Source organism: Odontesthes bonariensis, chromosome 23, assembly GCF_027942865.1.
Source record: "Odontesthes bonariensis isolate fOdoBon6 chromosome 23, fOdoBon6.hap1, whole genome shotgun sequence".
Taxonomy (NCBI): Eukaryota; Metazoa; Chordata; class Actinopteri; order Atheriniformes; family Atherinopsidae; genus Odontesthes; species Odontesthes bonariensis.
In genome coordinates, this window is record NC_134528.1 from 17,734,689 (window position 1) to 17,755,080 (window position 20,392).

The window sequence follows — 20,392 nt, forward strand, 5'->3', positions numbered from 1 at the left end:
AAAGCGTCAAGGGTTTATTTTTATTGACTTGAAAGATTTCCAGAAAAGAAGGAAAAAGACATTAAAATCCACATCGAGAATACAACTTGACACAAGCAGGTTTCTTTTCAAACACGCATCAAATGAAATCGAGGGCAGCTGTCTTTAACGTGAAAGGCAACACACGACTCAAAGAAGTTGCTGAACTGGATCAAGCAACTATAGAAAATGAAAGTGATTGCTTTTGAATATCACCTCTACTGACTGCAACATGTAAAAAAAAAAAAAAAACAAACTCCAAAGCATTATCACAGCGGTCTGATTTTTGATGAAGAAAACACGTCATGTTTTGGGTTTAGCTCTGGGTACAGCGCCACACACTAAATCTGACTTTTATCTCTTAATGTCTATGCGGGCTGTGCCCTACACTCCAGCTCAAGTTCTAATTGTGTTTGGCACTCCTAAATATTTTTCAGCATGTGGCAGATGAGCCTTTGCTGGAATTCCATGAGGCTTCATTGGTTTCTTTCTTTCTTTCTTTCTTTCTTTCTTTCTCTTCTTGTTTTTTTTTTATTTTTTTTTTTTATTTTTTTTATGGAAAATCTTTCCATCTGGCTGGACTTTCCACTGAAATTTGACCCCCTCATACTTTGCTTGGAGCTGTGAAGGCAAGAAAAAGGCCAGAGCATCCCAATTATTAACATTTAGCTTAAAAATTCATCTGACGTGTCAAAGGTAAGGTAACTTACTTCTTTCAAAATGGCTTCACTCACAGCAAAATCATCAAAATCCCCGGGCAACCTCATTTCCATTCGAAATAACTGCTTTGTGATCTTCTGTTTTGTCTTTTCTGTAACATAAAAAGAAAAAAAAAGTTTACAGCAATATACTTTCGTTTAAGCGTTCAAGAATGTTTTTTTTTTTTTGTATCAAAGACGAATGAGAAAATGTAGATTTAAATTTTGCCTTATCCTCCTCATGACTATCAACAGAGTGCATGGTAGATTGTATTTGATATTAAAGGCTTACTCCCATAGCAGAAAAATGGAGTTTTCTGAGAACAACTTCTGTCCCAGAATGTCCCGGTGGGCGCGCTGTAAAGTACACACTCTCCGTCATTGTTTGGCTGACCACCTGCCCAGTTTCTGAAGGAACTGTGACTCTGGTCTGACCATTTCCACTCATCTCTGAACAAACCGATCCAGGCGGAGGTCAGATTCGACCGGCTGATTATTTGCTTTAGTGCCAGGTTCTCATCGGCGTTCGTTGCACTGGCCAAGTCTTTACGGAACTGTCGACAGTGGTCTTGGGCAGCTCTCCAAGTCTTCTCATGAGAATACAACCAAACGGACCCCACCTCTGTGAGAATATTAGAATGGAAAACATACATTTATATATATATATATCTATATACACACACACACACACACACACACACACATATGTGTGTTTTACCTGCATATAAAGGTTAATTAAAGGAAATTACTTCTTTTTTTTTTGTACTTTGTTTTTGCTTAACAAGGGTCCTGTTTTCAGGGGCCTAAAATGACTGAATAATGCTGCTTTGTTGAAAATACAGTTTGCCTACTTTGATAAGTTCCCTGAAAGCACTGACCTTTCTGGCATGCAAACGGGGCTGTTGTTGCACAGGATTCCCCGATCCATTTTCCATCAACCCCCATTTTTCCACAGTGGTGAGTGGAATTGGGTAACTCAGCCCAGTTACTCCAGCCGACTAACCCCTGACTGGCCTGACCTTCTCCCACAGTCCACAGCCACGACGGCGGTCCAGTTTTTCTCAAACCAAACCATATATCTCCGGTCACACCACTGGCTGCTGTCAGATTACCCAGCGTCTTGACGTCGTCATGGCTACCGATGGTGGCGAGATCATTGTACTTTTCCCTGCAGTAACGCTGGGACTCAGTCCAGTTTTTAGCCTCATTTATCAGGTGATACTCACGGATGACATCACTAGATGAACAAAAAGTGACACAGCCTTTGGATAAAAACCCTACAAAAAATTAAATAAAGGGTATATCATTTCATTTTTATGATCATTAATTGTTATTAACATTATAGTTATTGTTGTATTTGCTATAATGATTACCTGCAGCTATCAACCAAATCCCCAGATGAGACATATTTCTCCCTGAAATATAAAACCAAGTGGCGTTACTGTGTGTTATCAGTTGACGGTATGTGATATTACATATGCAACTTGTTCTCAGGCTATACTTTATACTTTGATATTTTCTAACTATTCATTTAACAGTTAAATTTGATCACTTCTCATATCATAGTCACTCTTAAAGCATGCTATATATATATATATATATATATTTACTGTTATATTAATATTACTGTTTATTTAAATAATTTTAAAGATAAAATTTTTGCTTCTTACCTGATGTGCGGCACATCTCTGCATGGAGTAGTATCTCTATCTTCCTCTCCTGCATGGTGATTTACAGCCTTTATATTTGCCTTTTTGGAAAGTTTCATTTGCATTTGCATCATGTCTTTCCTATATTTGCATTAAAAATAAGACGCAAGGCTATTTATGTAGGGGGCGTGGGATGATTGGGACATGTATATGACCTGTTACTTTTGATTTCCGCTGTTGATCTGCTGTTCAAGGTTTACTTTTAGTCGCCAACAGACGTCAGATTCTTGTGGAAGCCTTTCCATTTTGAGGCCTTTGTGTGCAGACAGAAATTGTCTTGATTTTGGACCTGTTAATTCTTTCTCATCTCTACTTGTCTGAGCTCCTACCACCTGTGTCGGCCTCTGATTTTAGCAGTGAGGTCAGCAACAAACCCTTCCCTCATTATCCTGCCTGTCAGACTTCAGCTTATTCCCCAAAAAAAGCCACCAATAATCCACATGCAGCCCATGTCCTTTTTTAAATTTTTTTTATTTTAAACCGTGGCCTGCCTTCACACATTTGTTGTTCTATATTTGCGAGAACCGCCTCTTTTCACAGCCTTTAAGCAATATCTTATTAGGAAGTTGACTTGATGGGGATTTGTATTTTGCCTCAAAAAGAGCGGTGGGTGGGGACCTCACACTTGGACTGTGGCAGCCAAACTATGTCCACGTGTCATCAGTAATAGAAGTGCACACACACACACACACAGCTGTGTCACTACAGGGACCCTCATATATAAAGCTGTGTCCCTCTTGGTTGTTACACCTCTTCTACTCACCATCATTATCTTTTTGCTGTCCAGGTATGTGCGTTCATTTGTCCTCTTTTCGTAAACCAAGGTGTTTTCATGCAGCTCTGAGCCGTTCGCAATGTGTCACTGACTGCCTGTTGTCTCTTAGTAAAGATCAAATCAGCATTTACTACTTCAGTAAAATTATGTCACTCTACAGTTTCACTGGGAGTCATTTCACATCATTGTTTATGGACGGCAACGGCTTTAATTTGAACAAAGTCTCATTTAAAGACAACGGAAAAAGCTTTGCTCTGATATTTTTCTAACAGATCCACTGATAATGTAATGTGCTGCGTGAAGAGAGTCTGTCAAAGTCTGTTTTGTCGAAGCTTTCCAGCATCCTTCCAGCTTCAGCCTCAGGAATTTGCGGGTGTTGGATATGGCAGATGTTTCCTAAAAGAAATTCCCTGTATTACCTTAGAATGCGATGAAGGTTATTCTCACTTTGGACATTTGATCCCTTTTAAGCCTTCAAACGAGAGTGAACAAACAGACAATCTGATCTAGATGCTTTAAAACGTTAAACAACGTCGGGTAAAAATCATGTAAAATAAACACACTCGTATCACGACTTTTCAACCTGATAGACATTTCATTCCTGCAGTATTTTTTTAAAGTTTGGGATTATCATACATACTAAACACTGGACCCACTAGAGGGTGATTGTGTGCTGATGAAGGTGTAATAGAGGTTTGAAATTAAACATGACCATCATCAATATGGCAAGTTTATTTCTGGTGCCCTCCTGTCCTCTCTCAGCCAGTTTAGCCAACAGTGAAGCAATGTGACGAATTCCTCTCCCAATCCTTCATCAGCCTTTTGTCCAAGGCTCTGTTGATTCAGATCCACATTCTCATACTCTGAGATCTTGGCTGAAAATGAACTATAAAGGGATCTGAGACACTGGGGCCGTCTCATGGGAGCAACTGCTGTGTTAATATGCCCAAAGACAGGCAGTCTGAGTGGGCTTTGAAAACTGGCTGAGCTCTGGAGCACCTTTGCAGAAACGCATAGACATGCTTGTTCTGTTCAACTGCAGCCCGTCGGATGGTTTCGACTTTGCACCGTTTGAATATAAAATACTCCACCTGCTTGAAAAAGGAACACTAGAACATGAATATGAGCGTGAAAGGCAGGGATTAGAATAGCTGAACTATTTATTGGGCTCATGACACATTAAGTTCCCCTTCGAATTAAGTGAGACAGCAAGTAGATGACGAAGGCCTTGGCTGGTGTTAACAGAAGGCAGCCGACCTGCTTAATGTCTCTATCCCACATTCTCTTGTAAATCAAATTAAACAAGAGGATTTGACAGTTGGTCTCTCACTCTTATCCTGGGTAACAGGATGCTCGGTTCTGTTGACCCTCTGGCTTCTTCTATTCCTAGCTTTTCCATTAATCTCATTGTTTTTTTTTCCTACGCAGGACGTTATATGAGATCATGATTTTGTCAGTTTATTATGTAAATATCACTTCATAAGTTGTATCAGCTGAATTTTAGAGACCTTATCATTGTCAGACCAAACTAATTCCCCACATTTAAAGAAAGAAATGTTCTGGATCTGCATTCAAACCTACCGGATTCTTCCGCTGCCTGTGCTCCACTTCTTTAGCTCGTGAAATTCTGACTTGTTGGGGAAGAGTTATCCTTATTTATGAAAGTACTCACTACTCTATTACATTTGTGGTCTCTCTCCAGTGTTGCAATGTCCTGTGTAGAAGAGCACGGGTGAGTCAATCCAGTCCGACCACGTTCATTTATGACGCATTCATCTGTTTTATGGCATGTCTAATGCGTTTGTTTCACTTGCTTTGTTTAGAGAGCTTCATGACGGTAAGGACGGTGGTTTATAAATCTAATAATCCTAAAATACATCTTTTTTTCTGAACTCAATCCCACTATCATTGTCTTTCACCAGAGGAAGATGAGGAGCAGGGAGAGGAAGGTGAGACTGTGAAGTTGTGTTTTATTGATAGCAACCATACTTTAGAACCATGCTTTGTAATCTCTCATACCATGTTGTCTTCTACATTTAAACTTTAAGTCATTTTAATTGTGGAAAAAACAAACAAACTAAACAACTAATTGACATTGTCTCTGCTCCTCTGGCTGTCACGTTGAAGAAGAGCGGCCCAAATACAAGTAAGAATATATGTCTGGGAATTAGAAATACTTGTATGTAATGTGAATTTGTTTATTAACATGAGCTCGTGTTGTTTTACAGGCCAGTGGTCACACAGCACGCTGCACCAAAAATCCCAGAGGGGGAGAGAGTTGACTTTGATGTATGTTCCCTCAAGACTTTTGTTTAAGGGAACGACTGTGTCCAAACCTCTCAGAGAAAAACCCTAAATTTGTGTGACCACCGATCTCCCCTGTTAGGACATCCACCGGAAAAGAATGGAGAAAGACCTCCTGGAGCTGCAGACTCTGATTGATGTCCACTTTGAGCAGAGGAAGAAAGAGGAAGGGGAGCTGATTGCACTGAAAGAAAGAATTGTAAAGCATTTGTGTTTGTCTATTATTTTGCACTTTTCCCCTAATAGGGTACTGTCAGGCTTTATAGTTATTAAAGGGGCGATGTGCTAATGTCTGCTTTTTGTTTCAGGAGAACCGGCGAGCGGAGAGAGCTGAGCAGCAGCGTGTGAGGGCTGAAAAAGAGCGCTGCAGACAGACACGGATTGCTGTAATTCATTATTTCATTGCACATGTTTTCTCCATCCCATAACATGCTTAGATCACATTATCTTGGCCAAACGCACTGTACGGGAGCAAATCAAACACAATGGGAAATGCTTTAACCAGTTGAAGGTGACTTTTACAGGAGGAGAGACAAAGGAAAGAGGACGAAGAGGCGAAGAAGAGGGCAGAGGATGAGGCCAAGAAGAAGAAGGTTCTCTCCAACATGGGGGCTCATTTTGGAGGGTTCCTCGCTAAGGTCAGTGTATACTCATAGGCAGGTGTGATGCGTGATACTGTAAGTTTGTGGAGAGCATTTTAGGTTGAAGTAAATAACCTGACAACGACAAGTGTGTGTTTCATGCAGGCAGAGCAAAAACGAGGCAAACGGCAGACCGCAAGGGAGATCAAGAAGAAGACTCTGGCAGACAGACGCAAACCGCTGGCTATCGAGAACCTGAGAGAAGACGACCTGAGGTCAGTGAAGGGCTCATAAAGAACGGGTGTATTTTTTCATTTTGGTATGTTTCTGATAAGTGTTCATTGTATAGGTTCATGTTTTAGAAATGCTAGCTGGGCAGGCCTGGTGCATTTTGGAGGGATTTTGTATCCGTCTGTGATCCAAAGCTGTCCATGCGTTTCAGAGACAGAGCTAAAGAGATGTGGGAATGGATCCACCAGCTGGAATCAGAGAAGTTTGACCTGACTGAAAAGATGAAGAGGCAGAGATATGAGGTGAGCCCATAAGCTATGTAAGGTTAGTTCTTAAAACACATTCTGATGGCGTTTTTTTTTTTTTTTCAGATCAATGTCCTCCTGAACAGAATCCAACATGCTCAGAAATTGTGAGTCACTGCTTATCACCATGATTCATTGTTTTGAACTTCCACACCTGAAGCGAGCAAAGTAGAGCACCTTGTGTGTTTGACTATGCAAACATGTCACAAATAACAGGCTGCAGTTTTTGCAAGTGTTGATTTTAGTGCTTCTTTTCAAACAGGATGCACACATCTAGGATATTTTCATAACTTAGTTATGCTTAAAGGGAAACAGAACGACTTCTGCTTTTTAAAAATAACCAAAGTAAGAAATGCTTGTCTGTACTGTGACGACAGCTTGTAATCAGCTTGAAATTTCCTCTTGTCTTTACGCAGCAAAAAGGTTCACGGGAAAGGGAAGGTTGGAGGACGCTGGAAGTGAACCCACGCAATACATACAGGAGGCACAAACTAACAAGGAGACGCTTCGCTAGTTTTTAGGACGGGACTGCAGCACCTTTGCAGCTTTTATCACTTCAGCTAAGCGACTTGTGATGGATTTCTGTGGGATCTTTATCGGAAAGCATGAATTTAAACTTGCATCCGCCATTATCAAAAAATGCATGCATATTTAATTTAAACTAGAAACAAAATGATTGTTATTACTGTTGAAATGTCAAAAATAAAGATTCAAAGCTGTAAACAAATTAACGTAAATTACGAACTGAGTTTTCTAACAATTTTTACATATCGGCAGATAAGCTTGAAATTAAATTCCGTCTGTGCTATCAAGCTTCACCGCTCTAACTGTCCTTTGCATCTTGTTGAGATAACTCTCCCTAGGACAGATAATGTGATGTGTCATTGTGTATAATAACCACGCTGTTATTGAAGAGCGCAAACATTTTAAGGTTTTTGTATGATATTTCAAAGCATGCAATTACTTGCGAAGGTACAAAAGGCAAATTCAAAAAACCAAAAACTGTGTACAGTTATCATGTCACATGACATAGACCACTGTGATGAAGTAAACCACCTTCACTGCTTGTGTTGTATGAAAACAGCATGGATGTCATCACTGCTTCCCTCGTGCCGCGGTTCAAATCCAGCATCCAGAGCCATGCTCGCCACTTTCTTCGCAAAGCCTGCTTCTTGCTCTTTGTTCAGATCCAAAATGTACCTGAGACACACGAACGCAACTTCAATGCAAAGGCCACAGTCACTGTCACACTTAACTTTAAAAAGTAATGCCATTAAATTTGGGACATGGCGCATAGAAATATGTGATACCCAAATGCAAATAGTGTGTAATCACACAGCAGTCCCCATGCTTTTAGTAACTGTACAGTCACCATGGTAACGAGCCATGTTACAATAAAAACCCTCACTTGGCCAGCTCCAAGACAAGCACAGCGTCTGGTGCTGCAATCTGTCTAATCACGGGGCCCAACTGGTGCACGCAGCTTCACAGTGTAGACGGAGGGGGAAACAGAAACAAAGAAATGAAACGTGTTCAGCAGTCAGATCTGTAGTCTGCAGTCAAGGTGCATAGTAAGTACTTACATCCAATTAAATTATTTTGCTGGTACCCACAGAAAATCTCACCCGACAGAGAAAAAAAATGCGTTGAAGAAGTGGGAGTATTTCTGTTTCTCTGGCAGTTTTTCAAGCGAGTCCATAGGCAGAAATGTCACGGAGACCCCGTTCAGGTGCATCAAGTCTGAGAAGATTTGTGGAAGTGAGAGTTTTAGTTGCTGTTATCAAAACATCAAAAGAGGCTTAACAAGGATGAGAAGTGATCTGTTATAGACTGGTGAGCAGAAAGTATTTTAGATCACCCCTGAAACGGCAAAAACAAAAAAAAAAAAACAAATCCTGCAATTTGAATTACCACTGCAGATGTGTGAGCTGCCATTTTGACTCCAATCTGACTGTACCTAAGGCTAGTTTTAAAAGCCTTTTACCACTGATCGTGATGGAGTTCTGGTCAGCTCTTGCGGATGCCTCTCCTGCCTCTGTGTCTGACTTAGAAGCTGTGAGGCAGCTCCGTCTACTGGACAGGGACTCGAATAACCCCTGAAGGTTTGCAAAGGAAATATCCTGGGCTGTCTGCACATGAGGAGAAGGAAAGGATGGCAAAAGTAGACATTCACATGTTCTTTTTTTAGCACAGCTTCAAGTGCATAATGAAAATAAATGGAAATTCAAATCTCATGTCTAATCTTTGCCGTTGTTTTACTTTGATGTGTTGCCCATTCTGTGTTTTCAGCAGGCTCTTGTCATCGCTTTCAATGCCAAAGGAGAGATAGGGACTTGAAACGATGTCTCCCCAGTAACCCCTGAAGGCCACTTTGTCCCCTCTCTGCAAAGACACACACACACACACACTCACACATATAAAACCACGTTCCTTAATATCATTTGATTTGTACGCTGTGCAGCAAAACAGATTAGCCCTCACCTGACTAAACACTCTGGGAGAGAGCAACGTCGGATTGGTTATTTGGTAGACACCTTCCCTCATTTCAAACGCCAGTCCCTGCTCTCGCCATCGCACATATTGGTGTTTGTTAATGACACCGCACTGCACACAATGAATAGAGAAAGAGTTTACATTCCTCAGTACAGCCTGTAAACCTCAAAGTTGGTCATGAATGACAATTTCTGTAACGAGCTGTTTATGTTCAAATTGGAGCCTTACATTTCAATATCAAAACAAACGATAAGACTCAAAATGAATCGTTACCCCTTTCTCGTGCAGCTTCATTGTAAGGTCCCAGTCAAAGCAGCCCTTTTTGGAGTCGTAGCGCGTACCGAGATGCTGCCTGACCCGATAATCCCAGGCCTTGGACATCGATGCAGAAGCGGGATGCTCAGATGAAGACGACTGGATCCACATCTTGAATATCCTTGCTAGCTCATCTCGCTCCTTGAACTGTAGAAATGCTCAGTGAACAAAATTCAACTTGGTCAAACTTTGTGAAGCACTTGCACCGCAGCGCTTTCTTCACTATGCATGTTACCTCAAATCTAGTTTTACACGGGCGTGATTGAAACAGGCCCCTGCTGAATGAAATATTCCACTAAAATAAGGACTTACTGATACACAGAACAAGAAGCTTGTTTGACACAATGTTTTACCTTGAGAAGAGTCGTGTCCAGGCAGGTGTGAGTGGCCGTGTCCAGCGTTTCAGTAACACACAGAGAGAGCTGTGTTGCTGCTCGTCGCAGTGTCTCCTCTGTCTGACTGCGGATTTCACTGTTCCCAAACACCTCCAGGAAAACCTCTGTCTTCTCTGAAAAGAGATAACAGGACAAGACAAACTAGAGATGTAGGACCCATCTGGATTTTACTAAATTAATAATTCACCAAAATCCCACCGACCATTAATTCCCATTATTTCATGGGGCATCAGTGCAAGGTAGAGGAGCAGGAGCTGCCTAGCCACCACCTCCATGCTGTTTTCTATCACCCATACCTGCAGCGCAGCATAGAAGAAAAGATTTGTGCCTCGCACTTGTTAGTCACCTGTTCTCAAGGGTAACAGGACTGTTTCAGAGACTGTAGCTCACATGAAGACTTTGTTTGTCCTGCAAGCCAGCAATGGTCTTCAAAATATGTCTCGGATCTCCGCTGCCCACCAGTAAGACATTGATGTCTCCTTCATGTCTCATAGGGCCTAGGCACAGACAGAAAAAACACGAGGTAGTTCTAACACATAAATGCATACTTTTTTAACTAGACACTTAAGCAAGGCAGTGTTGTTGGTTTGAGTGAAAAGTTATATCTGCATTTGAAAGGAAGTTTGGCAACAAATACATTTATTTCATTTGTGGTGAGAAAAGGTAGTTTGATATCTAACATACTATATAGCCAGTTTTCTTTTCGAAAATTCTGTTTAATTGTATTGTTTTTAATATTATATTATTGCATTATAGTTGGATAAACAACCGAAGGGGGTGTTAATTTAAACACCTAAATCTAAACCTTAATCTAATCTAATTTATTGTTCAAAAAAGTGTTTTATCTTCTAAAAACCTCACGTGGGGGACAATGGAGTCAGAGGATTAATCAACTACGGCTGCATTACTTTAAAATCAAGGTAAATGTATATTTACCTTCTTCAGATAAATAAAGACGAGTAAAATTAAAATACTGAATAATCGTGTGCTAAAATTACACAAAAGCTCAGTAAATTGGCAAAGAGTCAGGCTATGTAATCTCTGTAACAAGTCGCGAGGGTCTCACCCATACTGTGCAGGTCGCGCGCGGGACTAAAACCCCACCAAGCGATGCAACCCGCACCCTCAGACGCCCGTCCAGCACTCATCTTGTGATGTCAACAACAGAAAGGAGACAAGGAGCTGTATCTGGGTGACAGCTGTGTATCAAGACCAAATAAACTGCTGTACGCCACAGTGTCAGTGAGCACACAATGCTAAGCTAAGACAGAATGCTAATTAACGCGTATCGTACGTTAGATAAAGTTAGCTTGGGATTTTAGCTAGTGTCCGATGCAGTGGCCCGTCTCAAGCCGTATTATGTTGCCAAGAACCTGTTGTAAGCTATTACAAAATCTTATCAAACCGAGTAAAAACCTCCTCCACTGTATAATAACAACTTAGAATAGAATGCTGCTGACTGTCTGATCATAAAGTTTGGCTTCTGTTGCTAGGCAACTCTATCAAAGTGGGAAAGACAGACGCCACCTGCCGGTGAAGGCCTATAAGTTTCACTCATATATTGAAAAAGGATCGACAAAATAATATTACGTAAACAAATGACCTATCACATTTAAATTTACCAAAAAGGAAAGAAAAGAAAGCAATGATGGGAAGCGTTTCAGTGTAGATTTATTTGCACTTCACTTGACTGTCGCACCACAGCACTACAAAACGAGCAAAAAGGCTCAGTGGACAAATAACATGGAGAAACTCTATTATATCATTAGTGCTAATAAACATTTCAAAGCATATAATTGACTGTGTATACACAGGTCTAAAGGCCTATGCCTAGGCGTAGGCAAATGACTAATAACAAATAACTGTTTTCCAAGTATACAAATAGTCATGTTGGTTTACAGTGAAAGGTACATAGGAAAAGTCAAGGTTTTTTTTAAATCAAATGTAAAAGAAAATTCATATAACACATATGCCTGCACACACACACACACACATACACACAGTACAGACAGGTGCCAAATTAGAAAACCTGAACCATTTTCCTTGTCCGTATGGAAGAAGAAGTCACTGCAAATAAATACAAAGGAAACACCTCTATCCCATGATGCATTTTTTATTCTGATGGAAGTGGCAACTTCCTGGAAGACAGTCCTATAGGGCAATTAAAACACCCTAACAGCTTACTGAGCCACTTAACGCTATTTATTCCTTTAATGTTTCACCCGTCTGTATCTCAGAGGAAACAAAATGAAAGCAGAACACACCATTACATGAAAAACAACAAGTTCAACACCAAATTACTTCTCGGCAGCCTTGGATTCCACCGAGGCGTGACTCTAGCGAGGTTTTGCCTTGAGTGCTGCATCAACTTCTTCCTCGGGCAGAAGAGTGTGCCACTGGGCCACCGGACGTCTGGGATTGGCGAGCATATCCGACCAGTGACGCAGACCCACACCCGTAGCTCCATAACCCATAAAGGTCTTTCCAATGGCGTCATTGCTCCCAAGTTTATCATAGTCAAACACTGTGATGACCACCTGTACTTTCTGATAGGAAAAACAAAAAAATATGAAAATGCAATCACACTTTTTTGACACTATCACGTCTCACTTAACAGTGATCAGTGATGTAAACCCTACCTGTATTTGCGCAAAGGGGACCTCAAAGCTGAAACTCTCGTTAAAGTAAGGGTTGAGTGTATTTTTCTTCACCGTTGTCTTCTTCTTCTTGATACGCTTTCCATTTTGTTGCAGAACAATCTTCACAAAGGGGTCTTGGAAAAGATGAGAAAGGGGTAAGCAGCTTTTTACAGTCAGTTGAGCAAATATCAGACAGAATGATAGACGTGGTCAATGGCACGAGGCGTGTTTACCTGATAAGCCACCGACATCCATTTTCTTAAGATTCTTGGCCTCCATGATGTTTACTGTCAGTTTCCCAGCAGTAGGTACATAGCGTAGAGAAATGCAAATATCACCCAGTTTCTCTTGCTGAAAGGACATTTTTGGAAAGTGTTGGGAAGTTATATAGCTGCTTATTTTCATTGTTTCCTTTTTTTAAATTTTTTTTTACAAGTGATTGAACAGTCTGTTTTTTTGTAAGACATTTATATATAAATTGCATGTTTCTATGTCACTTTTTAGTGCAAATGTTTATCCTATTTTTTTACCTCCTCCTTCTCACCACTCTCCAAGTCCTTCCATTGTTGCATAGGCTGGCCCAAATCAATGCTGTTCATGGGAATCATTATTTCACCAATCATATCATGCTTGGAGAAGCGATCAAAGTCGAAAACCTGCAGGATCAAAGTCTTTCCGCCCAACTCTGCATATGGAATCTAGAAAGAGAGGCCATCACAAAATTTAGATGCAAAATAGTCAGAAAGTAAGCTGTTTTGTTCACATGCAACAGAATCTGACATCTGGCGCAGCAACAGCGAAGCATAGCATAGAATGGCAGGAGAATGGATGGGGATGTCTGCACATATGTCATTCAGGCAATGTAAGACTGAAGATGAGGAAGAGACATAGACCAAATTTCTAGCCATTAAGGGGTAGAGACATTATCTCACTGACAGCCCAGAACTCCAGCTGGGACATCTGACAGACCAGACAAAGGCTCGTCAGACGTGAGGTACCTTAAAGATGAAAGTTTCGTTGAAAACAGGGCACAGGTTTTTGCGCTGAACCTTGGTCTCGTACTTCTTCTTTTTGTCAGGCAAGAGAAAGACTTTGACATAGGGGTCTGAGGTTCCACCCATGTCCATAGCAGCAAGGTCCTGAGCCTGAAGGATGCCCACTATGAGCTTCAGAGGAAAGACAACGCATGTCAGAATGATCTTCATCAAACATGGTTTTAAAATAAGAGTTTATTTCTGCTTTTGTGTCATTTAGGTGTCCTTATATTCTGACTCCTGACAGGACTGCGTTTGGTGGAATTGTCGATGTTTCCGTGCGGATCTCACCTGGCAGTCTGTGAAGTTGTAGTCCAAGGAGAACTCCAGTCTACCCAACTTCTCCTGTTCTTTCTCCTCTTCCTCACCCTCCTTCTTCGGCTCCCCGTCCTACGAGACAAAACAACAGTGCAATGGTTATTCATCATCGTTGTCAGGCTCATAACCAGGTAAGACAGCAGAAAAAATAAATCTGGAGTAACTCACCTTATCGCCACCCTCTCCTTCCCCGTCCTTTGCCTTTCTGCGGCGACCCGCCTTCCTTTCCCTGACCTTCTTTGGCTTTTTCTTTTTTCCAAAGCATTTTTTGAAAATACAGAAGATGAGGCACGCCACCAAAACTAGGACCACCACAACAATGGCTGCCACTGCCCACATGGGAACTGCAGAAGAGGTGAATTGGCAGATCAGTACTCACTCTATACAAAATGGGAGTAAGAGAATCGATCATTCATGTCGGATCGTTCAATGTTCTTTGTCCTTTTCTCGAATTGAAAACAAAACTTTGAAGTGGCATTTCAAGTTTCTTGACTTTAACATTTTTTAAAGCACTCACTTATCTCAGTAACGGTTTGCTGAGCGTGTGTTTGGTCAGTAACACCCTTCTCCACAATCAGTTAATAACATACTTCCAGTTGGGAGTGGCTCTGTACAACCACAGCCACCATCAGAAGTAGCTCATCATTAAGTGCCTCAACCCTGGTCTCATAAGCAGGAGTTAACGTTGGCACAAATGTTGCTGTGGTTGATGTAATGACCAAAATCCAAACAAAAACTAGTTCATATTTTGATGAAACAACTATTTGAAAGTCCAAAACAAGAATCTCTTAGACATAAATCTGTATCTTAGCTATAAGAAAAAAAAAAAAGACCTTATACTCGTTGTAAAATTTTGATAATGTGGCAACATTTTGTTTCAACATGTACATTATGTTATGTGGTACTTTCTCATGTTGTGAATGATTTAAGAACCTTACTTGGCAGATGATTCAGTTCATTCATGAACTTCTCCTTTATTTGGTTGTAGTCGTGATGTTCTGTGTGCGAGTGTTCGTGGTGCTCTGGCTGAGTGTGCTCATGATGAGCTGGCTCTGTTGCTCCCTTCGATTCTGGTTCGGATGGCTCAGCAGTCCTCCGGACCCGGACCCCATCGCTGACCAGCCTCATGCCGGCTGTCAAAACAGCAGAATCAGTGCCTCGACTCAGGCTGTGTGAGTCTGTTACCCTGCCTGTCTAGTTGACACATACAGTGAGTCACAGCCCATTTTCACATGTATACTGTGTAATCCCTGCGTTTGTATGTTGCCTTATAGACCAGGAGCACAGGACATCTCTAAGCCAGATGCTCAACATGGCTGACCCTAATCCTTCTGTTACTCTCATACCATGTCATCTCCTCCATCCCATAACCCACACTTTCACTCCCACATTCATCCCATCCCCGTTTTTCTGTGGTCTCTGGTGGGGACTGGATTAAACTCTGGTAGTGCAATATTAATCCGAAATCAGAGATTCTCAAAGCCTTTATAAATAGAGTCTGGTCTCATCTCTCAATATTCCTCACACAGACCAGGTTTTCACCCCGTCAAGCCGTTTTTCGGAAGTTTTCTGTTGTGCCGTTTGTTTATTTTTGGGATTTGAAAGTTAATCCCAGTTGACTAAAGTCAGGATTCAGAGAAACTGTAGTCTTTTTATTAGTTGTTTTTATGGATTACCCCACATTCAACTTGACAACAACCAATAAAATCTCAGAATCTATCATTTTGCCTAAATATATTATGGGTTATCTATTCGCTAAAGTCAAACACAAGATTTTTCTCACAAGTCTTTAAAAAAACACAGAATTCTATAACACGATTAAAAGGATATAAAAAAAAAAAACATCCCATCAGGAAACCTTTTACCCGACAGACCCAAAAAACAAAGACACGGTTTGTATCTGCCAAAAATGTCAAATTTCTTATCATACATTTGTCAAATGACGACACAAAGCAAATCACATCAAAGAAACCCCCCACAAGGTTGCTCGTACTTTCAAGTGGGTTTGCTTAAAATCTGATCGCGAAGAAAAAAATATTTTTTCTTCTCACCAGGTGTATTACGAAAAAAAGGTACGTAACAAAAATGTACCTACCTGTTGATGGGTCCCCTCAATGCACAAAGACCTGTTGGACCAACTTTTGGCTTTAAGTGTGTTTCGAATTACCTCAACTTTAGGTGGTTTGTTCCCCTTAAACACTTATCAGTCCTTTCGGGATGCTGCTGTCTCTGACTGGCAGGCTCCCTGAAACCCTTTCCATCAAAGCACTGGCAAATTACTAGAGCAGTGCTATCATTTAATCCGCCCCCCACCCCTCCTCCTGATATTAGAAGGCTGACAACACATCTGTTGCTTTCGTCTGACCAAGAAAGAACAAAAACCAACAGCTTTTCAGCTTGTTTTTTCAAGGCACCGTTCTAAATTCGACAGAGAAATTTAAGGCTTCCCCCCGCCACTTAGGTGGCAAGTGACCGTTTATTGCATCCGTGGCAGTTGTGTTTGTGTTTACCCATCGGACTGAAGAGATTGGAGTGCATCCAGCCTTCCACTAATCCCCTCTGCATAGCTGCCCACGTTATCAATCAAACAACTTTTAGTAAGAGCGGACAATCCATTTCCCCATCCCTTGGCTTGCCATGTTACTGTAAAGTACCACACACACCCTTATTTAGAGCACTACCTGGTAATCCTCAGGCATTCTGCCATGTGTTCGCACTGCTACATCTGGGTTTACCAGTGGCCAATCAACTGTAAAAGACAACACCAACAGTGGAATAGAAAGTTTTAAGAATTTACGATTGGGCTTTAGCAAACTGAATTCCTCTTCGGTGCTTTTTGTAGCCGACCGAGTAAGCTAACCAACAGGAACTATCATGTATAATAATAATAATAATATATACACACACACCTTATATAAGATATAAGTAACTTTATATCCCTTCACATAAAAGTCAAACAAATCAGATGAGGAATTGAAGCTCTCACAATATTGACACAGTTCATCTAAAACGCCTCCAGGTCTGATTACTTAAAGGCAAGTGAAAAATTAACTGAGCAACAACGGCTCACGACCTTGACGTGATGCACACCGTCAGCAGGCCTCTGCACCTGAACCTTTTCTTTACAGAAACGTATAATTCCACTAAAAGCAGTCATCATTTTACAACCACAAAATGCAGTGGTGTAATGGTAAGCTCAAAACACCCAGTTGGTGGGTAAGCAAAGTCCGACGGTTATCTACTCTGTGTCCTATAGGTGCAGACATGACACAGCATGAAAACATGCTCAGACTGCATGATGAAAAAGCAGATAAGCGGACATGTTAACATGCAGAAAGAAATAGGACAAAAGTTGGATTTTAATGAATGTTTTAATGCCTTTTCTCAGATTTAAAAAAACCCTTGAATTCCTGATTTGACTCAGGCGCTTTCACAAAAACAGGCTGAAACACAACACAATGGAATGCATGACATGATAAAACAGAGTCTATGCGAGCAAGCGACTCATTTAACGGTAACAGCTTTGGAAAATGGATGTTTTCTTAACCATTTTATTGAGACGTTTTATTTATTTTTTAAGAGATATTTCCAGTTCACCTGCCTTGACTTTCTCTCGTGCCTTTGGTACAAGAATGGAGTTTTGGAGTAAACTGTGCAAATATTGTCAATATTGTTACCTTTACTGAAACAAATGCACCATTGACCTACTTTGCATATTGTAAATATGGAGCTTGTGTCACCTGCACTGCCAGGGCATTTACAGAGTGTGTTTATCGAACAGGTATTCTCCCATGGAGCCCTGAGTCTCAGAAGCAGTGAGGCGGGTCAGGCTGCCCACGTAGTCTCCCAGCTTCTTGATGGCATCATGGCTGTCGATGAGGAAGTCCTGCTCGAGGAAGTCGCACAGCTACAAAAGACAGAAATGGGTAAAAGTGATCATCAAGCTAGGTGTTTACTATCAAACAGCTATACAACAGTCTAAAAACAAGTACGTATTTATCTAGATCCAGACTTACATGTGGGTCATTATTGGTGCCAGCTCTGCGGTGCACGTCAAGAACACATGTGTTTAAGGACTTCTGGTATTCCAGGGCAAAGGACAACGCATCCAGGCCACCTCTCCAGTCGTCTTTGCTTGGCTTCTAGAACAGAAAGTTGAAACTTGGATCAACAGCTGCACCAAGTAAACCACTCCTTGCATTAACGGTTTTTGAAAACGCCACCCGTTGTTGACCGAGACGTACAGCGACGGTCTGAAGCAGAATCCGGCCTCCTCTCATGTTCTGATATTCCAGCAGCTTCTCAGCCTGTTCCCTCTCCTTTACCGAGCGCTCCAGGAAGAAACTGGAGAAATTTGGCAAGGCAACATCATCCCTGTCAAAATACATCCCCTACAAGACATGGGAGAGAGAGAAAACAAGACGAAATACATTCAGGGCTTACAGTACAGACACCAGAAAGAGGAGTCACGGCAATGAGGCCAGTATTCAGAGATATTCATTACATAATAAATGCTTTATACAGCTGTTACTCTAGGGGAAAACTTACCAAGGACAGATAAGTGTAGGAAGCGCTGAGCTTCACATTGATAAGCTTGTTGACGTCTCCTTCGGTCTCCGCGTGGAAGTTTTGTTTCACCGCAGACTGCATTTCTAAAAGACGGGAAAACACAGCAACAAATGCGGCTATCGTAAAAAAAGAAAAGTGTAGCAGTTTAAATCCTGTGCTCGCACACGCCACAAAGAGTGTTTTAGCAGTTGAAAATGAATCACCTCTTACCTTTCACTCTGAGACTAACTTGACTAACAAACGCTCGAGGTCAGTATGCTTCCCCAGAAGACTGCTTGTGATAAAGCTCTGCACGCATTTGCCTGGCCGGCTTTTACACAACTGATATTTAAGGGCTCAGTTAAACACCAGCCCAACAGCAGTCATGTGTGAGGAAGTGATAGGAGCTCAGGTTGAATGCAACATCTCCACCTGAAGCTGAGGTGAGCACGCGCTGTTAGGCGCGCGTGCCGCTAAACTGGAGCTCGGATGACGCCAATTCTCTTGAAGACTTTACACAAGAACTTAACCACGCTAATGCTTTGTTAACAGTTGTAGTTAAACAAATGGGGTCGCTCAGAAGCTGAAGTGCAAGCTGGCTGGTTAGATAACATTAGCGCCACAGAAACAATGATTAGGTAACAGTCAGCTGCGCCTAACCTGACTACAGTTGGAAAAGCCTGCTTCAGATAAACGCCACCTTTTCATTCAGTCGCCCACCTCGATTAGAAAATGACTCAAACCTTACTTCGCCAATTCCGTCACAAGATGCTGCCTTCGTGTTTACAAGGATGACCCTCCGAACAAACGCCTTCTTTTTCTTTTTATAGGTTGGGAGAGGGGAAGACGCTACAGCTCATTACTGCCCCCTATCCTTCGTTTTCTTTTAAGCGATTGACGCCCACTAATTGTTGCAAGGTGAATGAAATTCTTAATTGAAAACGTACAAGGCAGGAGAGGCTCCCATGCCTCCTGAAATCTTAGGGAAAGCATTTTCAGATCTTTGTATGCATAGACTCACTCATTCGTTCACAAAGAACCGCTCCTCTGATAGCTTTGACATCCATTTTATGTGTCTGTATAGTCTGAATCTGAACAGATGTTCTATCTCTTTTTTTCTCTCTTATTTTTAGTAGTTTTATTCCGGTTGTGTAGTGTAAGCAGAGTTAAAGCAGTTTTTCTTGCTATTCTTAGGTGTGAAAATGGCTTCTTTCTATGAAATGAGATCTTGTCACACCCATTTTCTGTCTCATGGTGTTTTCTAGAAACAGCTCAATCCCAAACCCGCTGTGTTATATTCTCTCCTCATTCTTGCCATCAGCTCTCGTCACCAGTGGCTGAATGTCACCCAGCCTTAGATTCAGTCTTTTTTTTTTAGCATTTCTTGTACTTTAGTTACCCGAATAACTTCCTTTTATTTAGGGGTTGGATAAAAGGTTTCAAAATGAAGTTTATTATGGCACTTTTCCATTACTACAGAGGACAGTCTGTGTCCGTCATTGATTAGGGCCAGCAGCGTATTCAACCCCTCCCCCAAATGTTATCCCGTGATCCCGTGATTGAAAGGCCTTTTTCGAGCCGAGGTGAAGAACTGGAACTGAAGGCCGCTCTCGATGTCTGACCCTTTATCTTTTATATGGGTGTCTCAGATTCTTTTATACATTTAGTGTAACCTTTGGATAGCTATTAAGTGTAACCCAAGTAGATAAAAGCATAAACAAGTATGTGTTTGATCAGCCTCGTTCAAAAAGAGGCATGAGAAAGGAAGGACTGTAACCGTAATTCAAGTTGTTGAAGTATCTGGCAAACAGCTGTGAACTTCTGAATCAGTTAAAGAGAAATTGAGATTTTAAGGAACTGACTAAGTGTTGTGACCATAGAGAAGTTGATTAGAATAACTGTTCAAGTGTTTCTTCTTTCTGCTTAAGTTGTTTATCATTGATTTACCTATGCATACAAGTCATGTTTATGCTTTGTAGTGCTGACATTCGAATAAATGAAAAAGCAGATTGTGTAGGACTTATTCGTG

At 41.3% G+C, this 20,392-nt stretch overlaps 5 protein-coding genes across 13 annotated transcripts; 1 reads left to right on the forward strand and 4 right to left on the reverse strand.

The window, feature by feature from the left end:
• Positions 1 to 2,419, reverse strand: LOC142374435 (C-type mannose receptor 2-like). Of its 2 annotated transcripts, none has more exons than XM_075458132.1 (6): positions 2,387 to 2,419; positions 2,090 to 2,131; positions 1,595 to 1,978; positions 1,009 to 1,338; positions 729 to 829; positions 1 to 639 (listed from the first exon to the last, which is right to left on the reverse strand). In XM_075458132.1, the coding sequence occupies exons 1-6, from the start codon at positions 2,400 to 2,402 to the stop codon at positions 550 to 552; spliced, it is 963 nt and encodes a 320-aa protein (XP_075314247.1). In that variant the 5' UTR covers positions 2,403 to 2,419; the 3' UTR covers positions 1 to 549. The 2 variants fall into 2 exon arrangements, with proteins under 2 accessions (XP_075314247.1, XP_075314246.1); XM_075458131.1 differs by having other exon boundaries at positions 1,595 to 1,993; positions 2,387 to 2,415.
• A 2,708-nt stretch (positions 2,420 to 5,127) lies between these two features.
• LOC142374095 (troponin T, slow skeletal muscle-like) lies at positions 5,128 to 8,077 on the forward strand. Of its 2 annotated transcripts, none has more exons than XM_075457612.1 (10): positions 5,128 to 5,149; positions 5,328 to 5,346; positions 5,429 to 5,489; positions 5,587 to 5,703; positions 5,813 to 5,890; positions 6,029 to 6,142; positions 6,251 to 6,360; positions 6,528 to 6,618; positions 6,688 to 6,728; positions 7,038 to 8,077. In XM_075457612.1, the coding sequence occupies exons 4-10, from the start codon at positions 5,605 to 5,607 to the stop codon at positions 7,081 to 7,083; spliced, it is 579 nt and encodes a 192-aa protein (XP_075313727.1). In that variant the 5' UTR covers positions 5,128 to 5,149; positions 5,328 to 5,346; positions 5,429 to 5,489; positions 5,587 to 5,604; the 3' UTR covers positions 7,084 to 8,077. The 2 variants fall into 2 exon arrangements, with proteins under 2 accessions (XP_075313727.1, XP_075313728.1); XM_075457613.1 differs by having other exon boundaries at positions 5,331 to 5,346.
• On the reverse strand, positions 7,546 to 11,304 carry dnaaf3l (dynein axonemal assembly factor 3 like). 2 transcript variants are annotated; one of them, XM_075457610.1, is made up of 11 exons: positions 10,891 to 11,304; positions 10,215 to 10,321; positions 10,027 to 10,120; positions 9,783 to 9,937; positions 9,388 to 9,576; positions 9,103 to 9,225; positions 8,881 to 9,003; positions 8,606 to 8,750; positions 8,247 to 8,361; positions 8,030 to 8,104; positions 7,546 to 7,821 (listed from the first exon to the last, which is right to left on the reverse strand). In XM_075457610.1, the coding sequence occupies exons 1-11, from the start codon at positions 10,970 to 10,972 to the stop codon at positions 7,680 to 7,682; spliced, it is 1,350 nt and encodes a 449-aa protein (XP_075313725.1). In that variant the 5' UTR covers positions 10,973 to 11,304; the 3' UTR covers positions 7,546 to 7,679. The 2 variants fall into 2 exon arrangements, with proteins under 2 accessions (XP_075313725.1, XP_075313726.1); XM_075457611.1 differs by lacking the exon at positions 7,546 to 7,821 and having other exon boundaries at positions 8,043 to 8,104; positions 8,205 to 8,361.
• Positions 11,305 to 11,485: 181 nt separating this feature from the next.
• Positions 11,486 to 17,070, reverse strand: LOC142373897 (synaptotagmin-A-like). Of its 3 annotated transcripts, none has more exons than XM_075457363.1 (9): positions 16,497 to 17,070; positions 14,754 to 14,948; positions 13,984 to 14,159; positions 13,789 to 13,887; positions 13,462 to 13,629; positions 12,994 to 13,161; positions 12,697 to 12,814; positions 12,464 to 12,597; positions 11,486 to 12,370 (listed from the first exon to the last, which is right to left on the reverse strand). In XM_075457363.1, the coding sequence occupies exons 2-9, from the start codon at positions 14,941 to 14,943 to the stop codon at positions 12,161 to 12,163; spliced, it is 1,263 nt and encodes a 420-aa protein (XP_075313478.1). In that variant the 5' UTR covers positions 14,944 to 14,948; positions 16,497 to 17,070; the 3' UTR covers positions 11,486 to 12,160. The 3 variants fall into 3 exon arrangements, with proteins under 3 accessions (XP_075313478.1, XP_075313477.1, XP_075313476.1); XM_075457362.1 differs by having other exon boundaries at positions 15,911 to 17,070; XM_075457361.1 differs by having other exon boundaries at positions 14,754 to 17,070.
• Positions 17,071 to 17,167: 97 nt separating this feature from the next.
• Positions 17,168 to 19,200, reverse strand: LOC142373898 (ferritin, heavy subunit). 4 transcript variants are annotated; one of them, XM_075457364.1, is made up of 5 exons: positions 19,112 to 19,200; positions 18,364 to 18,467; positions 18,060 to 18,206; positions 17,832 to 17,957; positions 17,168 to 17,722 (listed from the first exon to the last, which is right to left on the reverse strand). In XM_075457364.1, the coding sequence occupies exons 2-5, from the start codon at positions 18,463 to 18,465 to the stop codon at positions 17,573 to 17,575; spliced, it is 525 nt and encodes a 174-aa protein (XP_075313479.1). In that variant the 5' UTR covers positions 18,466 to 18,467; positions 19,112 to 19,200; the 3' UTR covers positions 17,168 to 17,572. The 4 variants fall into 4 exon arrangements, with proteins under 4 accessions (XP_075313479.1, XP_075313481.1, XP_075313482.1 ...); XM_075457366.1 differs by having other exon boundaries at positions 19,107 to 19,180; XM_075457367.1 differs by lacking the exon at positions 19,112 to 19,200 and adding an exon at positions 19,084 to 19,102.
• Positions 19,201 to 20,392: the final 1,192 nt, after the last annotated feature.